This window comes from Artemia sp. Qi Xiang Cuo, chromosome 4 (genome assembly GCF_049724085.1).
Source record: "Artemia sp. Qi Xiang Cuo chromosome 4, ASM4972408v1, whole genome shotgun sequence".
NCBI lineage: Eukaryota > Metazoa > Arthropoda > Branchiopoda > Anostraca > Artemiidae > Artemia > Artemia sp. Qi Xiang Cuo.
Window position 1 is genome coordinate 34,145,165 of NC_142797.1, and position 21,632 is coordinate 34,166,796.

At 36.0% G+C, this 21,632-nt stretch overlaps 1 protein-coding gene across 2 annotated transcripts in view; it reads left to right on the plus strand.

The window, feature by feature from the left end:
• The first annotated feature begins 604 nt into the window (after positions 1-604).
• Positions 605-21,632, plus strand: part of Sqor (Sulfide quinone oxidoreductase) — an 85,012-nt gene continuing 63,984 nt past the window's right edge. Inside the window, exons 1-2 of one of the 2 annotated variants that reach the window (XM_089088245.1) lie at positions 605-759; positions 10,825-10,930. In XM_089088245.1, the coding sequence (XP_088944371.1) occupies positions 752-759; positions 10,825-10,930 (114 nt within the window). In that variant the 5' untranslated portion in view covers positions 605-751. The remainder of the gene's footprint in view (positions 760-10,824; positions 10,931-21,632) is intronic. The other variant, XM_089088246.1, reaches the window with a different exon arrangement.

The following is a 21,632-nucleotide window of genomic DNA, read 5'->3' on the forward strand; positions in this document are numbered from 1 at the left end:
CCTTTTTCAATCTTCAATCTTTTCAATTTTCAAAACTTTTCAATCTAGTATTTTTGTCTTTTGGAGTGCGGCAAACTGTCTACTTTCTTTTAAAAAAATGTGGCGGATGACTAGAAGCGTAGACTGGCACATTTGTCTCTTTTTTCGTTTTCAAGGCCAGTATATCAGAGGATCCCAAAATAGAAAAATGGGACAAACACGACAGCATACACAGTGTTTCTGGAGATAGTGCCAAAAATGAATTAAATATTGATAAATAAACTTTTAATCTAGTTTAAAACAGAAAAGACAAGATTATCCTGCTTCCAATTTTCTAGAGAACGGATGAACTGAATGAGCTATTAGTGATGAAGAACGGGTGAGAGTGCCAGAAAGTGGGAAATAGATATGAATTTATCATTGGCGATTATTTTTACCATTCTTATATGGGGTGGGTATCTGGGAGATGTCTCTTTTCATTTTTATTCTACCTTTCTTGTTCAAAGTCCATTGTTAAAACTAGTGACGAAGTATTTGAATTACGGGTATCAAAATATACCATAAACTATACTGTGTTTCGGTAGAAGGATGCCGCGAAAACTGCTTTTTTCATCGGCTGGCACCGCTTTTTGGTATCGATCATGTGGCAATACTGATTCCAAGGCAAATTCTCTAAAATTTCACCATTGACCATTCAATTGAGTATCAACTCCAAAGAAAGTAGGAAGTCGTTGGTTAGGGATATTGTTCAAAGTTATTGTTGAAGTTTATTATGAAAAGGTGAATTTCTTTAATTACTGAATTCCTAAATTACTAGGCTAGACCTAAGCGATCACTTTCTCGATAAACTTTCTATTAGGCTATATTTTATAGGCTAAAATTCTAGACAGCCTGTGGCTTTTGGAGAAATAAACCCAATAGATAATGCCTAGAAACTTCCGTTCTATAGAAAGCAAAAATAATATTAAAATATTTTTATGGTGGAAAAAATATCCAACTAGGCTAGATAGGCATTTGAAAAATCTTTTTAAGCAAAAAAGAAATTGGGCTAGTCAACTAGGGTACTAATTGAAATCCAAGAGAAAAATAATTTTATCTTTCTAGCCAGATGGGTCATTTTTCAGTTTTGAAGATAATTTGGTAAATTATCACCAAATCATATTAGGCCTATTGATTTACAAATAAAGTTAATATACCACTTGATGCCTTTTTTATGCTCTTTCCAAATATAATAATGATTTTTGTTGGAAATAAATTTTACCCCCACCCCTATTTATACCAATCAGGGTATATATTTGCACATTAGGGGGTGGGGGTAAATTTTATTTCTTATGTAAATGAGAGGTAAGATTAAACTTTCCCCCCACCCCCCTGATGTGCAAATATATAACCTGAATTGGTATATATAGGGATGGGGGCTAAAATTCATTTCCGACAAAAATTATTATTATATGTGTAAAGAGCATAAAAAAAGGCATCAAGTGGTAGCCTATATTCACTTTATTTGTAAGTCAATAATATGATTTGGTAAAAATTTACCAATAATTTAGCTTGGATGAAAGTGAATATATCACTTAATCATGGGCACCCATAAGCTGAATTTTATGGGGGGGGGGCTTACCAGGTCTAATCAGCACTTTGAATGCTGTATAAAAGAAATCTCAAAACTAAAATATACCCCCCTCCTAATGGGTGTCCATGCACTTGATGCCTTTTTTTGTTCTTTCATAATTCAATAATTGCTTCTTGGGAAATTACATTGAGCCCTTAATGGGGCCTCAAAACAAAAGGTAAAATAGTCCAAAGTAATCAAAAGTTTAAAATATGTTTCTAAAAAAACTGTCTAGTCAGAAAATATTTGTCATTTGCAGCTGATTTATGAATGATAATTATTATTTTCCTTAGACTCAATAGTAAAATGTTATTTTTAAAGTTAATTTGTAGGATTTTTTTTTAAAGCCTGAAACCTCTTAAAAAGGACATCAGAGCAAAATTGAAATCATTTTGGAGTGATTTCTACCTCTCTTTTCAAAATTTTGGTAAATTTCTAGGCGGTACTATAATTTAGCTAGCATGCAAGTGAAAACATGCATTTTTTTTCCTCTTTCATAATTCAATAATTGCTTCTGAGGCTAATTACATCTTGAGCTCTTAAAGGGGCCTCAAATGTATTTTATATGAATTGTGAAAGAGCATAAAAAGCATCAAATATTGTTTTCACTTTCATCCTAGCTAAATTTCATGGCCCACTGCAAATTTACCATGAACTTTCCTTCCACCCCCCTAATGTGTGAATATCTACCCTGAATTGTTGACAGAAAAGTTTTGAATTGCAAAATTCAGCGCTATTTTTGCCAACAGCATTTGAAAAACTCAAAATGGTTGGAAAACGTTTATATTTGAGTTGCCTAATTAATGAGGTTTGAATTGTTATATATATTAATTTTTGGAATATATTACTCTTGAACAACTTATTTATAAACTAGTGATAATTTTTAACAGCTTTTCAATAACTTAACTAGTGGTGATAACTTTTTTCTGTGGTTACAAAAATGAAATACCTTTGGGGCCCCTTTAAGAGCTCAAGATGCAATTAGCCCCAGAAGCAATTACCATATTGAATTATGAAAGAGCATAAAAAGGGCATCAAATGACGTTTTCACTTTCACCCTAGTTAAATTATAGTGCCACCTAGTTAGTTACCAAAATTTCTATAAATTTGTCTTCAGAATTAGATTTTACTATTAACTACTACTACTAACAACTCATTGCAGCACCAAGCTACATGAGGCCAACACAACTATGCATGCTCCTCCTCCATCCTGATCTATTTGAAGCCTCTCTCATCATCACCCTCTCCCAAGAAGTTCCCATTTCCCTTAAATATTCCCACCAAAACTGAGGACAGCTTGCTTTCTGTTAAGCCCTAGATGGTTGGTGAAAAAGGACAATCTTTGGCAATATGTCATCCTTCATCTGCAGAACTTGCCCTAGCCAATCAAGCCATCTCAATTTTTCTCTCATTAGAGCCTTAGAATGTAGGATTGAGCTGCACTTTTCATTCTTTACTAATTGCAAACCATCTTCAATAATATTTACTTTACTAATAAAAGATTATGCTGATGATTTAAGCATCCTAGATGAAAGTTTGAGCAAAATGAAAAAATTTGGCAGTCTTTCATCCTTCATCTGCAGAACTTGCCCAAGCCATCTTAATTTTTCTCTCATTAGAGCCCTAGAATGTGGGATTAAGCCACATTTTTCATACAGACTGCAGATGGAAAATGGAGCATACATGTCTATTTTTTGGGGTGTGTATGCTTCAGAACCATACTTGACCATCGTCATCACTGTAACTTTCATTATTCATATCTTGGTTTATAGACTTATCTTCCTATTCTTCCAAACTTTATTCAACTTTAAAAAAAAAAAAAAAAAAAAAAACCTTGGGCCTTAGCCACTCTACTTTTAGTATCTTCACTGCACCCATCATCCTAGCTGTATTCTTAACTTTCTTCCCTATGACACTATCAGCAACTTCACAAATTATTTTCCCAAATTTAATGTATCCATCTTTTACATTGTCAAATTTTAAACTCTGCAGTTTAGTATTCAACTCTTCCTGGAAAACTTCTCTCAAATCCTCATTCTGGAGTCTACCAACATCATAGCTTCCTTGAAGGTAGTTACAAACTAAAATTTCAGCTGTAAATTAACCCTAGGCTAGGAAGACTGTCACTAATTCTAGGAAGAATTAGTAACAGTGCTGGAAGAATTAAAGAATAATAAGCCTCCAGTTGCTGAAAGTGTGGTAAATAAGTTTCTTAGATATGGTGGCTCTGAGGTTAGAAATGAGTTACTGTTAGAAGCATAAAAATATCTCTACATTCAAACACTGTATCATGTGTAGGTGGATATTACACTTCTGTAATATTCAAACAAAGAATATCCATCTAGTTTGATAAGAAGTAAATAAATATCACAGCCTGAATTTCTAGCAAGATGTATAGTAATGTATCTTACTAGCCTTTCTGATATAGGCATGCATCCACTTAGGCAGATAAATAGATTCTCAAGGCGATTTGTTGATAAACTTCAACAAGCCAGATAATTAATTATCTGAAGATACATTATAACTATCACTAGGTGGATAAAAAGGTAATTTAGTCTTTCTGTGAGCAATAATTGTGTACTTATTTATTTTTTCTCAAAAATAGCTTTATATTTTTTGGGAAAATTAATATCCTGATATATTCTTGCATAAAAAAGCATCTAGATAGGTCAGAAGTCTGAAAAAATTTGTTAAGAGCCTTAATTTTGGTTTTTGCAAATGACATCATGTAGTAAAAATTGCAATGACGTCATGACACTTGTCACACTTATGTGGAAAAATTAAAGATTTTCATGTATGTAGAAGTTTATATTAAATTGCTTAAAGAGCAAAGAACTGGTCCTGGCAAAAAACTGCATATATTTTGACAAGGGATTACAACAATTCAAAAACCTTAAAAAAGAAAACAAGTCCAAAGCTTAGTAGAAATCATTATTAGAAATTGGACTTACTGTAATAATCAAATATCTTTGAATAGCTTCAGTATGAAAAGACATTGAATTGCATAAAGAGCAAAAAAACTGGTAATTGCAAAAATATTTTTATATATTTTAAGAAGGGATTACAACAATTCACAAACCTTAAAATAGAAAACCAAAAATTTGAAGCTTGGTAGAAATCGTTTTTAAAAAAATATTATTACCAAATTTCTTTTCTTGCAAGTATGAGCAATCTCTTTTTAAGACATAAGAAAAAGTTGAAAAGTTTTTGAATTTCAGTTCAGAATTGCTAAAGTTATTATGTAAACTCCAAAATATTTATGGCACCTGAGCAATAATTTTAAGTTTTAATTCAAACTAGAAAAATGCCTGGAAATTATAAAATTGTTTTTTTTTTTTGTTCGATTAATTAAAAAAAACTTTTTCCACAAAATCAGTTTTTCAAAGAAAAGTGAAGAACTCTGTTAAACAAAAAATGATCAAAAATAAAATCGATTAATCTACCAAGCAAAAAACTACTAGAAATCAGCATTGATAAGTAAATAAAACCCAAAACAAACAGAAATTACAATAAATAACCGAGTCAAACTCAAAACGAGCAGAAATTAACATGAGTAGGGCTCAAAACCCCTATGCCTGCCCAAGACCAGAACATAATTTGTACTTAACTGAAAAAATATAAAAATTTTTACTTTTATAACTTTAATAAATCAAATAATGTTCTGAATTGCTAAAGTTATTATGTAAACTCCAAAATATTTATGGCACCTGAGCAACAATTTTAATGTTTTAATTCAAACTAGAAAAATGCCTGAAAATTATAAAATTATTTTTTTTTTTTTGTTCGATTAATTAAAAAAAACTTTTTCCACAAAATAAGTTTTTCAAAGAAAAGTAAAGAACTCAATTTAACCAAAAATGAGCAAAAATAAAATAGAATTATCTACCAAGCGTGAAACTACCAGAAATCAGCATCGATAAATAAATGAAACCCAAAACAAACAGAAATTACAATAAATAACCGAGTCAAACTCAAAACGAGCAGAAATTAACATGAGTAGGGCTCAAAACCCCTATGCCTGCCCAAGACCAGAACATAATTTGTACTTAACTGAAAAAATATAAAAATTCTTACTTTTATAACTTTATTAAATTAAATAATATTAACATTTCGATTACTAAATATCAGTATCTTTATGTTAAACTGACAATGCACATTCATTTGTATTTTTTTCAGTAAAGTGCAAATTATGTTCTGGCCTTGGGAAAGCATAGGGGTTTTGAGCCCAACTCATGTTAATTTCTGCTCGTTTTGAGTTTGACTATGTTATTTATTGTAATTTCTGTTCGTTTTGGGTTTAATTTATTTATTGATGCTGATTTGTGGTAGTTTCACGCTTATTAGATTATTTGATTTTATTTTTGCTCATTTTTGGTTTAATGGAGTTCTTTACTTTTCTTTGAAAAACTTATTTTGTGGAAAAAGTTTTTTTAATTAATTTCTGTTCGTTTTATATTGACATAGTCTTTTCCGGGAAAAAGAAAATAATACTTTAAATCTTTTCCTTTTTTAAGACTTTATACTTTGGCCTGCTATTTGTGTGCTGGAGAAAAATTTCCAGCAATTTTTAACAACATACACCCTTCTGGACACAAATAGTAGCGTTTAATTTAGTTTCATACCTCCTCTGTTTGACCTGAAATAGAAAACTTGATACCATTCGCAAAAAAATCTGTTTACTTTCTTTGATAGCTTGGATACACTTACACTATTTTGATTTGGTTAAATTTTAAGAGCAGAAGTAGCTCCGAAAGTTTGACCATAATACCCTCAGTCAATCTTGGGATACTGCTGAGATGCGTTATTTGGAATTAGCATTAACTCAGTGCATTTTGATTTAATCTTAAGGCAACATTTAGTTTTTAAACATAATGGGCATATGGAAGGGTGGGCGTGGGAGGGGGACTAGTTACCCTCCAATCACTTTTGACTATTAAAAAGGGCATTAGCCCTTTCTATTTTCCATTGAATGAGCCCTTTTCGAAGTTCCTATGACAACTCCTTCAATAGAAAGTGCCCTGGTCTAAACAAAAAAAAGTAATAATAATAAATTGTATCCACATCAATCTTTACTATAAAAATGTCAAGCCTTCCAATCACTTTCGACTATTAAAAAGGGCACTAGCCCTTTCAATTTCCAATCGAATTAGCCCTTTTTAAGTTTCTACAACAACATTTTCTACCAACACCTTATATGTCCCTAGGGCAAAAATTACAACCCTTGCCCTGAGGGCTGTGAGGGGGTTGTCATCCTCAAATGCCTAATTTCCAGAACTTTCAACTACGTTAAAAAACGGCTATCTAAAAATTTTGGTTGGATATGTTTGGGGAAATGCTGGGCGTGAGAGGGGAGTTAGTTGCTCTCCAATCACTTTCAACTATTAAAAAAGGCACTAGCCCTTTTCAATTTCCAATCGAATGAGCCCTTTTGACGCTTCTATGACAACACTTTCAATAACAATTTTATATGCTCCCAGGGTATAGCTTACAACCCTTGCCCTGAAGGCTGGGGGGGGGGGGTGTCATCCTCAGAGACCGAATTTCCAGAACTTTCAAATACTACTAGTACTAATACTACTAACAACTCACCGCAGCACCAAGCCGCCTGAGGCCAACACAGCTACACACGCTCCTCCTCCACCGCAATCTATTCAAAGCCTCCCTTTTTACACCTGCCCACGAAGTTCCCATTTCCTTTAAATCTTTCTTTATGACGTCCTCCCACCCCAGACGGGGACGACCTGCTTTCTGTTTAGCCCTAGACGGTTGGCTGAAAAGAACAATCTTTGGCAATCTGTCATCCTTCATCCGCAAAATGTGCCCTAACCACCTCAACCTTTCTTTCGTTATAGCCCTACAAAGCTGGATTGAACCACATTTTTCGCACAGCCTATTGTTTGAAATACGGTCAGTCAGCCGGGTACCCAGAACAAACCTACGACAACGCTTTCTATAAAAACCGTATATGCCCCCAGGACATAACTTACAACCTTGCCCTGAGGGCGGTGAGGGGGGGGGGGGTTCATCCTCAAAGACCTAATTTCTAGAACTTTCAACTACGTTGAACAAAATGGCTATCTCAAAATTTTTTTTTGATGTGTTCGGAGGAATGATGGGGGGGAGAGGGGGGCTTGTTGCCCTTCAGTAACTTCCGATTATTAAAAAGGGCACTAGCCCTTTGAATTTCCAATTCAATTACCCTTTTTTGAAGTTTCTATAACAACCCTTTCTATAAGAACCTTATATGCCCCCAGGACATAACTTACAAGCCTTGCCCTGAAGTCTGGGGGGGATAGTTCTCCTCAAAAAAATAATTTCTATCTGGAAATCAACTACGCTGAACGAAATGGTCAATTCAAAATTTTCATTGTATATGTTTGGGGCACTGGAGGGCGTGGAAAGGGTTTTAGTTGCCTTCTGATTACTTTCAACTATTAAAAAGGGCACAAGCCACTCCAATTTCCAATCGAATGAGCCCTTTTCGAAGTTTCTACGACAACTGATTCGATACGAAGTCTAAAGGAAAAAAAAATGATACATTGTGCCAACATCGTTCTTTACTTAGGTAGCGTGATTGTGCTGCCTATGATAAATCCACTTGCTACGTTATTAAGCTTACAGGTTTGAACGCAACCAGCTTTATAATGTCAGTAGGAAGGCCCAAAAAATGAAAATTTGCAATTATTACAAATGATTATTCTATATTTTGACAAGGGATTACAACAATTTAAAAACCTTAAAAAAGAAAACCAAAAGTTTGAAGCTTAGTACATATCGCTGTTAGAAATTGGGAAAGCTTCAATGATCAAATATTTTCGGAAAGGCTGCAGTATGAAAAGACATTAAATTGAGGAAAGAGCAAAGCTGGTAATTGCAAAAATATTTGTATTTATTTTAACAAGGGATTCAATTCAAAAATCTTAAAAAAGAAAATCAATTACAGCAATTACAGAAGGAGATGATGAGGATTATGGATTTGTTCTGTTAATCTAGTAGTAATGTTATGAGAGTTTAATTTTTTCTCATCAGAGGAAGGTGAGGTTAGAAGATCTTTTTTTTTTTTTTTTTTTTTTTTTTTTTTTGAAGGGTTTAAAAGTCATCATTTGGCTGGGCATCAATTAGAACATTTAAGTCCTTTTGGAATGATATCATAGTATTGCTCAAGATATAATATTCAGCAGTAAAAGTTATATCAGCTAAGGTTCCCTGTATCTGCAGACCATTGCAATGATTGGCCTTCTTCTTGAAGTTGGCTGCGAATTTTGATAATAACATATACAATACAGAATTGGATTCGATATGGTGATTTCATTCATTTTATTGATAAAAAATTACAAACCTAATCAAATTAACCATCAAATGCTATGAGACTGAGAAAATATGTCTAATTTTAAAAAAGGTGGGAAAAGCCCTTACTAATGTGAGTGATCTCGATGAAAATTTTATTATCAAATTCAGCACACTAGAGAACCAAATGATAGTCATTTCAATCCCTATTTACAAAATTGAAATTTAACTTTTTTGAAGAAAGATGGTCATACATTTTTCTTAAACATAAAAGGACACCGGGAATAGCGGGTAGTAGAAATAGCCCCTAATCTCAATACATTCTGAGCAGTATTAGCTACTTGACCAAGTCTGTAACACTGGTGCTTCTGGGCGTAAGCTCCCTCTTATTGTAGTGCCTACCTTAAGCGTCATATAAAATATCGCATTCACATGCCTGCATGCCCACAAAGAGGGGGGTGGGGCCTGTATAGAACAGAACTCCCCTTACTCTCAGAACTCCCTGGAAAACCAATGTTTCGAAAATGTAAATGTTTCATTTATGTCATTCTGTACCCCAAACATAAAATTTAAAGTCCCGTATCCTACACTTGGCCCCGCCGCTTCTTTGATTTACTTCGGTAACGAAGTGTGAATAGATTTAAAGTGCCGTAGGGGCTTGTAGTGCAGAAACGTTGGGTGGCTTAGAGACAAAATATATTTAGTTCCCTTTCCTCTGCCCCTACCCTCAAAAGCTAAAATTTAAGGTTCATACGCGCCTCTTACTTTCCCCGAAAGGTTTTAACTCAGTCCCTAAGCCATTTCTTAGATATTACGGCTGCGTTATTTTGATAAAATGGGTATATATAGTAGGCTATCATTGGATTTACCTGCCGGCTTCACATTGCATATATAGTAAGTTACACATGGGCTCGTTAAATAAAATGTTAAGAATGATAAGAAACAAAATAAAGCACCTATCCTTATGCCCCTTCCCTCCAAGTCAAAATTTCAGGTCTACTTGGCCTCCGATACTCCCTGAAAATCTGAACCCGATCTTCTAAGCTTTTCTCGAGATATTGCAGCCACACTATTTTGATTAGCCGGGTAAACAAACTGTCTTTTGATTCGCCTTTCTACTTTACTGTGAATAAATTTGTAGTCCCATGAGGGTTTGTGGCAAAAAAATACTTTTAGACGGATCTGAGATGTTAAATCCCCTCGCTATGACCCCGCCCCAAATTTTAATTTCGAATCCTAATTGTTCCCCCAACACTCTCTGTATGATTCAAATCGGTCTCCCACGCTGTTCCCAGAATATTGCAGTTATTTTATTCTGATAATTTCCTGAAATTTCGAGTTCAGGAGGAGGGGATGAAGGAGCCAAAAATGTTTTGTCTTTAGAAAACATTTTTGACTCCTTCATCCCCTCCTCCTGAACTCGAAATTTTGGGAGAGGGGATTTCAAATTTTGTATTCAGGGGAGAGGATCCAATTTTTCCCCCTTTAATCTGCCTGGACGTTTCAGTAGTGTAAGTCCTTTGTGGGACTTGGGTTGTATTCATTGTAAAAAAAAAAAAAATCAAAAAAAAATAGTATGCTGACCAAAGGTCTGCATTGCGTAGGCACCGATCTCCTGATTCAATGCCTTCGGCCGGGAGTGCAATTTTTTTCATTGTTAAGTAGCAAGTTAAATCAAAAGCTACTCCTGACACTTTTTCCCATCATATGTTTTTTTTTTTTTACAATTGAACCATTTGTTTAAAGCTCTCTCTCACCATCTTAGAGTTATTTTTCTATATACATTAATGTTCAAAGCTCAGAGTGCAGGTAGTTTAAATCATGTTTATAAAGTAATCTAGTACAGTAAATTAAAAAATAAAAAAAACTGTGTAATGGCCATTCCCGGAGCTAATAAACACATTTTTAATTAACAGTATATAGAATCGGTTATGTTCTCTTTGCAGCTTCAAAGTTTTGGTTGCTGGTGGTGGATCAGGGGGGTGTTCTGTTGCTGCAAAATTTGCCTCGTTGCTTCCAAAAGGTTCTGTCGGGATTATTGAGCCTGCCGAGGTAAGATCTGTTTGTTTTTTAGGGTAATAGTTTTGAATATTTTGAGGATCCAACTGTGAATACAATTTTTATTTATTTATTGAATTTGTTTGTCTATACTTCTTCTTTTGTTGTTGTCACAATCTTAATCGGAGACCCAGAAGCTGAGAGAACTTAATACAGCGTAAATTTTTTTTATATATATATATATATATATATATATATATATATATATATATATATATATATATATATATATATATATATATATATATATATATATATATATATATATATATATATATATATATATATATATATATATATATATATATATATATATATATATATATATATATATATATATATATATATATATATATATATATATATATATATATATATATATATATATATATATATATATATATATATATATATATATATATTATGGTATCGAAATAAATTTTCATGTATTAATGGTATCGTAGAACAACTCTAAAATTTTGTTTAAATAGTGCAGTAAATCCACGGAAAAAATTGACGATCTGGGACAAAATTGCAATATAAAAGATTTGTACAACATTTTGTAGAGAAAAAAAAATTGTACAACATACCAAAATTCACCAAGAATCCCCTTGGCGGAACAGGGTGAAAACGGGGGGAACGGGGAAAATCCAGGGGGGAAATGAAAAATCTATGACCGGTAGCTTTTGATGCTGATAATGGCATTCCTGATGCTCTTGGGTCCAAGAAGATCGAATATGCGTTTTTTTTTTATTGCTGTGTAATAAGTGGTTCCCGTTTCCCCACTTACGAGTGGAAAAACGGAGGGAAATAAAGATCATGTACAGCAGTCTGCAAGACTTGTTTTCTGGAGTTTCCCAATGCGAGAAGAATGAATATGTTACTTTAATTGCTCTGTCATTAGCCTTTCCTCCCGTTTTCAAGTTACAAGGGAAAAAGAGGGAGAGATCAAGATGTTCTCTTAAGGAAAAAGATAGTCGGACGGCTCTACAAAATTTGGAGAGGAGACAAAGGTCTATCAACTCTGCTTTAAAACCCTCTAACACTATTTTGACGAGAGTTCAATATCCTATTCCCTGGTGCTTCTCTTTTCCTGTTTGCTGGAGATTCACTAATAGAGCATTTATACATAGTGGAAATCCGAGCGGATTGTGAAAAACGGTCGGAAAATCGGCTTGGTTTTCACAATCCGCTCGGATTTCCGCTATGTGTGAATGCGCCATAAGTCTAAGTCCATACACATGCTGCCACCTAGTGAAAGCTTTAACATAACCATTGGACACATTTTACTGATTATAAAGGTAAGATAGTTTTGTTTTTATACTTATCAAAGAGAACTTACGGAAGAAAGTGAAGATTCAAAGCAACAAAAGGGAAGGCTAATGGGAAGAGAGTTCCAAACACACAGACAAAGCCAGTAAGGGGTTTTTTCCTTTACCTAATTTTGCAGTGACGTCTAGCGGCATGAGGTGAAAAAAGTACAATGCTTTTGGTAGATGATACTAAGATTCTCGTCATTATGACGATGATTTGCTTTTTACCATGAGATGGCTAATGTTCAATTACCCTTGCCACATTGCGGCCCTCACACACAGGTCGCAAAGTACTTTAGGTCCACTTTACGACCAGTCTTAAGGTTTAAAGTATATTCCTGCACTGATCTAAAGTGGTCGTTAGGTCTTAAACTGAATTAAAACTTTAGTGGAAATTAGGAGCTTCATAGCTCAAGCTGTTTTCAAATGTTTTCTGTTGTGAGGTAGAGCAGAAATAGAAGGAAATAATTTGTGTTACTTGGAAAGTGCGAAGCGTCATGCTCAAGACGCTGGCTGTATAGTTCCTAAATTCTATTTTTATGTGTGAACGGGCGGTAAGCATTCCGTACAACTTATGGTACTTTGCTTCCTCACTTTACGTCCTATATCTGAGCACCGCTTAATTGGTAAAAATTCTTAACTGCACCTCCTGACTTGAGGCTGATTAGAGGTGTCGAACTCACAAATCTTATGGACAGATTTGCTTTGTGGGTTGTTTTCGTGTCAGAAACAGGGCTTAGATTTCGGTTTAGCCGCAAGTGTGACTGCAGTGTGGCTCGTACAAAAAGCTCCTCTTTCTTGCCTAATAAATTTTTGTTTGCAGTTTTTATGTAACACCCTATTCATGGAGGAAGAAGATGAACGTTGTAAGCTCTGTAGCCGAAGCATCTGTACTGGTGGTGAAAGTGTCAGAATCACGAAAAAAGAAGCTCTTCGGATCAATGAGGCCACTATGCAACTAGGTGAAAAGATAACAGTTGAAGACCGTGAAATAGTACACAGCCAGTGCAGAAAAGACTACTGCCGTCCGACGTCCATAGCTTGTCTCGTAAAAAGAAAGAATGACGATCCCGGTGATACTGAAGTTTCTCTAAATAGATCCACTAGATCTAGTCAAGACGCATACGATGTGAAGTCAAACTATATTTTTTTGCAATACGAAGCTAGTCTTTTCGTCTGAGACGAAAAACACCAAAAATGATGAGTGCAAAAAAGTGACTAAAATTGAAGCGAAAAACTCGATTTTTCAGTGCTGTGATTCTAGGAAAAATGACGATTGGGCTAACGCTGTCCGAGGCAGTCTGAATTCTTATAAGCTCGGATTTGTATGCAGCTGATGCAGTGTATCATAAGATATGTTACTCTAACTTCAAAACTCTAAGAGAGGTTCCAAAGCTATACTCTAGTGCAACTGATCCGGTCGACGCTGCTGGAAGGCCACAGGAGAGTACAAATCGAGATCCATTCATTAAAGCTGTTAATTATTTCGAAGAACTCGAACATGAACAGTTTACAGTGAAAGATATAGCAGAGGAGATGAGGCTTTTTCTGGGACCAGACCTGTCGCTGTACACTACAAAGTATATAAAACAACTCCTTGATGAAACCTACGGCAATCGCATCGTTATAACTGACATAGACAGACAGATTGGTGTTGTGACTTTCCAACAAACAGCACACGAGATCCTTCGTGATTTTTACAGAACTCCTCAGCCGAATAAAGAAGACTAAATGAAGTTCATAATAGAGACAGTGGCCAAAGTAATTAAGAATGATGTTAAGTTAGTGCAGTGTACAGACTCTGACTACCCGAGCCTGAGCAGTATAGAAGAAAAGGAAAAAGTTGTGAATTTCTTACCACAATCTCTGCGGCTCGTTCTTTCTCTGCTAATCACAGGATCAGACAAGGATCTACTGGTAGGTTGAATCGGTCAAGCAATAATGCAGGCTTTCCGTCTCTGATCTTTGCTCGCTCTTTTACAATTATACCTGGGAGTCCAGCTACACCAACAATCTAGTTTACGTTTTCTCATCGACCAGCTGAATACGTTAGACTTTTCTACTTCTTACTTTGAAGTGCTTCGATTCGAGCGTTCGGCCGCAGTAACTCATGGTAAATAATTTCCAGGGATGACTCCTGGAACTTTCATTCAGTTCACTGGCGACAATGTCGACCATGACATTTGCACTATCAACGGAAAAGGTACTTTCCATGGGATGGGCATGCTGGCTGCTGCCACAAAATGGCTACCCAAATTTCCAATCATAATCTCAAGAGCAGTTGTAAACCTTGAAGTACTCCAGCAGGTTGGACAAGTGCCTCTCTTCTTCTACAATAGAAGCCAACAGGAGAACTGTCTTGTTTACATACCCATCCCGACCATCACCTTCGACGACAAGATCGATGGCATTGACCTACTAAGGCATGCAAGCTTGATACATGATACGAAACGGGTCGGATGGAGTGGATTTATGCAAGCAATTCACCATGGGTCACATAAAGGCGATCCCGGTGATACTGAAGTTTCTCTAAATAGATCCACTAGATCTAGTCAAGACGCATACGATGTGGAGTCAAACTATATTTTTTTGCAATACGAAGCTAGTCCTTTCGTCTGAGACGAAAAAAAAGCCAAAAATGACGAGTGCCAAAAAGTGACCACAATTGAAGTGAAAAAATCGATTTTTCATTGCTGTGATTCTAGGAAAAATGACGATTAGGCTAATGCTGTCCGCGGTAGTCTGAATTCTATAAGCCCGGATTTGTATGCAGCTGATGCAGTGTATCATAAGATATGCTACTCCTACTTCAAAACTCTAAAAGAGATTCCAAAGCTATACTCTAGTGCAACTGATCCGGTGAACGCTGCTGGAAGGCCACAGGAGAGTACAAATCGAGATCCATTCATTAAAGCTGTTAATTATTTCGAAGAACTCGAACATGAACAGTTTACAGTGAAAGATATAGCAGAGGAGATGAGGCTTTTTCTGGGACCAGACCTGTCGCCTTTTCTACAGAACATACAAAACGACTTCTTAATGAAACCTACGGCGACCGCATTTTTATAACTGACATAAGTAGGGACCTATCAGGAGGTCCGAGGCGAACACCGTGCTGCCATCTATAATCAGGTCTAACACTGACAGTACATAATTTATGCTTGTTTTTATGGTTTTTGTCACTGAGAATGAAAAAACAGGATTTTTCTCACTTTGATGTATTTTCATGGTTTATTGATTCTAATGAGGTCAATGACACCTCTTTCAAGGTCGATTTATTTGTTGTTTCCAAGTGTATTGTCTCCGGAGTGAAGTTTGCACATGCGTCTTAACGGGGGAGAGATATATTGATTGCATAATCGAAAGGGAGAGGATTTCCGAGAAATTGATTGCTTAATCGAAGGGGAGAGGATTTCCGAGAAATGGATTGCGTAATCAACTAGGACAAAGGGGAAATAAATTTCTGAGAAATTGATTTACATACTCGGTGGGGGGAATGTATTGATGCGAAAACGGGAACAGAGTCACGTGTCTTTCTCTAAGCCAATCAGGGAGTCAGTTACATAAGGTTTCCCATTACATCACAATTTGCCCTTGAGATTTTGTATATAACGGACATGCGTTGTGATTAAACTTTCACAAATTTCTATGACACCATGGAACAAGCATCGGATATTATTGACTCGGAAGCTTTGGCTACATCGATTTATAATGTGAGTTCAGTTTACTTAATTTTCCTAGTTTATTTCCAAATAAAATTAAAAATAGTCACCCCTCCAGTAAATTCAGGGGATAATCCCCCCCCCCCCACAATACAAACTCCGCTATATAATGTTTATACTCGCTAGAGAGCGTAAAATACGCTCTTTTTTACCATGTAAACCCCCCCCCGCCCCCCTCTGTTTACGACTTTTATTCATTCATTGGAAATAATTCAGTTTTTTTGTTAAATTTATTCTTACCTAAAAGCAACAGCCAACTTCTGTCAACTCTTAATATACTGACCCCCTAATGACGCTAAACCGCTATGATTTAAATAGATGATAATTACTGATATCTGTCAAGTACTTCCTGTTTCTTAATTCGAGTGAATTACAATAGCGGCTTAACCAAAGGTTTTGTTGAAAAAAAGAGATATTTTTTGGTCAAATTAGCGAGAGTAAATCTTTTGAATTGCAAAGAGGGGATGAGTGTTAGTTATAATAAATAGTTTCATATAGTATTTGTTTTCTATTTTGAGTACTCAATGTTTATATGGGGGAGGCGGGGAAGGGGCAATGCCTCGATTCTAACACCTTCACTGTACGGTGAAAACAAGCTGTTTCTTCGCGTGAAAAGTAAGGGGACGAGTTTAAAAAAAAGATACATAGCTATATTATGCGCAAATTGAATACAATTTTTACCTTAGATCGCAAATTTTAGGCGTATAAGCTGTGTGTGAACAGTCTTTTTTATCTTATTTAAGGCCCATAGACTGGAAAATTTAAAAAAAATTTCTAAATGGTAGAAATAGAAACATTGATTTCTATCCTAAGGCTGCAGACTACTATTTGTCAAGGGAATTATTTTTCACAAGTTGTGCAATAAAAATGTTTGATTTCTAAGGCTAGTAGATTTCTCGCTAATTTTTACTTTTTACTTTGCTGAAAAGGGGAGGGGGAGAGGCTTCTTTGCGATAAATGCTTTCTAGACAAAATTCTGGTCATGGGGTACTAATTTTTCTTCTGTAAAAAGAAGGGAATCATTTTTTAATACTAAATTTTTTCTTCTTTTTAAGGACAATTATGAAGAATGTGTACCTCCTCCATCAAAGAGAGCAAGAGAGGGTGAGGCAGCCCCATCAGTGCCAGCCCCTATGCAGTCTGATCAAAAACCGAAAAGACAATGGCCCACAAGGATGGAGAACGTCGCTGTACAAGCCAGCAACATAGATATCACATCTATGCAAGCCCTTCTTAATCGAGCCTCAATGCTGCCTCGTCAAGTTACAGCCTCGGCTGCACGAGCCCGGTATATTGCTGTCCCGGCTGCGAAAGATCTTGAGGTTGCCCCACTTCATGCTTTGCCAGGGCCTTCAAGAACTGCCACGTCTATTTCAGATCGTGAGGTTGCCCCCCTTCATGCTTTGCCAGGGCCTTCAGGCACACAAGTGCAAACAGAATTTGGAAATGTAAGCAGTTTACCTCTACTTTCTACCTGGTTATAGAAATATCTATCTATTTCTTCCAACTTTTTTTTAGACCATTCTTTTCACCATTTTTCAACACTGTAAAAGTGTGTCAGAGATATTAAAATGTTATTCGCTATAATCCCCCTCCACACCCCTTGTTTTAAATTTCACTGCTTCCTCCCCTCAGAGATACCTAAATATAATATAATTTTTTTGCTTGTCAATGAAACCGCTTTTTTCAATCACCTTATTTTCTCTGTAGACATCTTCGCTATTTTTCAACCGCATAATAATATATTTAGCTAATTTCTAGTTTACTGTTAGAGAGCCTTTTGTCTCACCATTTGAAATTAATGATGCTATTTTTCGCTAGATTATTATAGTTTTCCCCAAGTTTTAAGGGGCTTAATAGTAAGCACTTTTTTTAGGCCATTCTTTGCATCACAGTAAAAGCGTGTCAGAGATATTTTTTTCCCCAAAGGAAATATATTGTCCTCCCTTTTAAATCAGGTCAATTATTGTATACATTCAGCCTGCTGAATTCTCTTAGTGAAGCCAAAAAAGGCACTATATCCCGGACATAGAAGTAGGATAAATGGTAAACGAATGCTTAATCTTGCTTCTACAACTTTCTATCCATTTCAAATCATGTTTTTTCCAAAGTAGATATAGAGTATTAATATGAAATTTTTTGAGGAGTTGTTTGAACAAAATCAAAATTTTCTATATCACCTTTTAGATTGTATTAAGTTGGCACTTTTAGAATATATAGAGTAGTGAATTAACTGCTACTAAGTTGGTTTTAAAAAATAAACCAATTTTAAAAATAGGGTGATTTCGCCACATTAAAAATTATCTATTTTTCTTTTATAGGCTGTGTTGGTGACTTATTCGCCATCATCCTCCTCATCGTTTGGAGAAGGAGATGATGCATATTTGGAGCTCTCAAACAATTCAACATGGAATATGAATTCAATGGATAACATTGACAATTTTTTAGCCGATTATTTTAATGTTGATAATAGCGCAGTTGAGCAGGGGGACTTGAGTCCAAACACATTACAAATTTTAGAGGATTTTACCAATGAATTAACAGGGAACCCTCCCCCCACTGATTACATTTCCCCACTTCAATCGAATAAAGTGGCTTCCCCTAGCCCTATTATTGAACAAAGTGGGGGAGGGGGTGGTGATAATATACAAGAGGGGGAGGATGAAATGTCTTCAAACAATCCTATTGATGAACAATGTGGGGGAGGGGTGGTGATAATATACAAAAGGGGTAGGATGACAATATCCAATTTACATCATTTCCTGACTTTCAACAAACAAACTCAATTTTAAATACAATAGTTGTTTAAACTGCAACTTTTGGGGACCCTTTTAATTCGCTTTTGGGTGGTAGTTTTGTGTTTGAACCTATAGAAATTGTCCATGAATATGTAGATAGAATTTGTGTACTGCTAGAAAACCAAATTCAATTTTGGGGAGGTAGGGATTCAATTAATGTTTCAATTGTTTTAAAGGTGTTTTATTTAAATGAGGGAAAAAGTGAGGTTTATCATCATTATGTACATACCGAGATGCGAGTGGTCTATCTCCATTTATAAAATTTTGAGGGTGTTTTTATGGAGTGGATAGGCCACATTGTTATGCATCTCGAGAATTATAGCGAAAACGGTAGTTTGTCTGTGGTTCTTTTTGTTGAAAATTTAAGCGTTAATATTTGTAAATTTTTAAAAGATTTTATTTTAAGAGGGGGTGGGGCGTCTGAGGGGTCTATAGTTTTAAAATATAATCCAGATTTAGAAGGTTGTCAAGGCGTTCAACGAATCTGTTTTGAAACAGGTCAAAAATGTTTCAAGTACGCTTTCCTCATTTCAGCTTTCCGACCTTTGAAAGATGGCGCTACAAAGACGAATTTAGAATATTGGGCTCTGACTAATCTGACGGGGTCCGATTTTCCCATTGTAGATTTTTCTTGTTTAGAGGGAAATACCCAGTAACGCTCAGGTCTATTGATATTTTTGAAAGGGCCAATGCCCATTTAAATATGGGCGTTACTTTGGTTCAATATGAAAACGAATTTGAGGATTGGGTTTGTTTTAAAAAGAAGGGGGTGGTGTTCCCAGTAAGGGGTCCATCAATTGAATGGCTCAGACACTGGGTATGGTTGTCGTATACACCACCTAATAACACTGATACAATTGGCCGTTTTAACCCTATTACAGACATCAGCAAGCTTTTGGGGGAGGGTAGGAAAAAGGGGACAAATTTATACAGTCCGAAATGTATGTCTAGATTCTGGACTGAGTTAAAGCTACAAAATCATATGAAGCATTGTAGACGGCATGGCTCAGTGGAAACAGTTTCAGGGGATAGGGCCATTTTACGCTTTAAAAATTTTCAAAACACCCTCCTCCAGAGCAATAAAATATCTGTACTGTGAAGCAAAGCTAGTGGAAGTGAACGATCCTTGATTTCCAAATCGAATCAAAGAACATTGGGCCATTGCAGTCTCCTACGCCCACGCGCAAAGAGACAGTTCTAACACTATGCAGTTGTTATAAATAGTTGAAACGTTGGGTGAGGGAGATTGCATGGTCAAGGCACTGACTAAATTAATTGACACCGCTAATGGCGCTATTTCTCGCTTGAGAAATACCCATTACCCTATGTTGTTGTCTGCAGAGGATCGTATCGCGATTAGAAATAAAAAAACATTTTGGGTTTGTAAGGGGGAGTTTGAAGCGGGGGATAAAGGGACAAAAGGTAAAAGAGGGGGGAAGGGGAAAGTCAGAGATCACAATCACTTGTGGCCGGAAATATCCTCAGGGGGTAGTAATTTTAGAGGGGCAGCGCATCAATCATGCAACATAAACGTCAGCCAGCAGTTTTTTATTCCAGTTTTTATTCATAATTCAAATTATGATTTAAAATTTATTTTACCGGCACTGACACGTATGCACAGGGAGGGAGGGGGAGTAGATAGTCCATGGGTAAATAATTCATTTACCTATAACATCATTCCCAAATCAGCAGAGAAGCTAGTGCTTCTCGAGTTAAGATGGCAGGTAGTAAATAATGGGCATACTTGCTGGAATAAAATCAGGTTTTTATATTCCTTTAGTTTTTTCCCCCAGGCCTTGAGTCAATTGATTCAAATGCACAAAAGTGATAATTTTAATAGTTTTCCTTTGCTTAAACAGCACTTTCCAGACAGTGAAATGTATGACCTATTGACCTGTAAAGGTGTATATACATACGAATATTACTGTTCTGGAGGTCGCTTAAGCGAGGAGAAACTACCTCCAATTGAAGCTTTCTTTAATTTACTCACCAACAGTGAATACAAAGCCCAGGAATATGAATTTGCCAAGAAGGTGTGGGCTAAGGGTGATTGTAAAAATGGGTGGGATTATTGTAGACTGTACTTGGATAGTGACGTTTTAACTCTGTTAGATATTGTCTGTAAGAACACAGATCAAATCTATTCAGAGTTTGGACTAGATATAGGATATTATTTTTTCCCACATTTGGTGATGGACTTGATTTTAAAAATTAGTAGGGAGGAAATAGGCTTAATAACTGATGTAGATCAACACCTTTTGTAGAAAGATCAATGAGGGGTGGGTATGTTTTTCATGGGGATCGCGTTTTGACAACAGATCCAAGTGGACAAGACAGCACCGGTGTAAAGTCAAATGCAGTGTTTTTGGACATGAACTCGTTATATACTTCGGCACTGTCTCACTACTCTTTGCCATGTTGGAACTATAAATGGCTTGAGAATTCTTGTGAGTTCCCCGACATTCACACCGATGAGAACAATGGGCCACAAGGATGGTTCTTTGAAATTGACGGACACATTCCATTGGCGCTTCATGATTCAGTCTGAGATTGTGTTTTTACCTGTATCAATCGACCAGTGACCAGGGACTCACTGAGCCCCTACAATCGATCATTGGTTGAGGATCTGGGTATGCACTGGACCCCCTCTAAACAAAAACTGATTGGGGATCTGGACCCTAAAGAGAATATCGTTGTTGATCATGTGCTTTTGCACTGGATGGTGAACAATGGTTTCAAGATCAACAAAATACACAGGGTCCTGCAATTCAATCAAAAACCCTATTTAAAGACGTTTATCAACACCTTTGTTGATAAACGCTCTCGGGCAAACACTAAAGTAGAGAAGGAAATGTACAAGCTC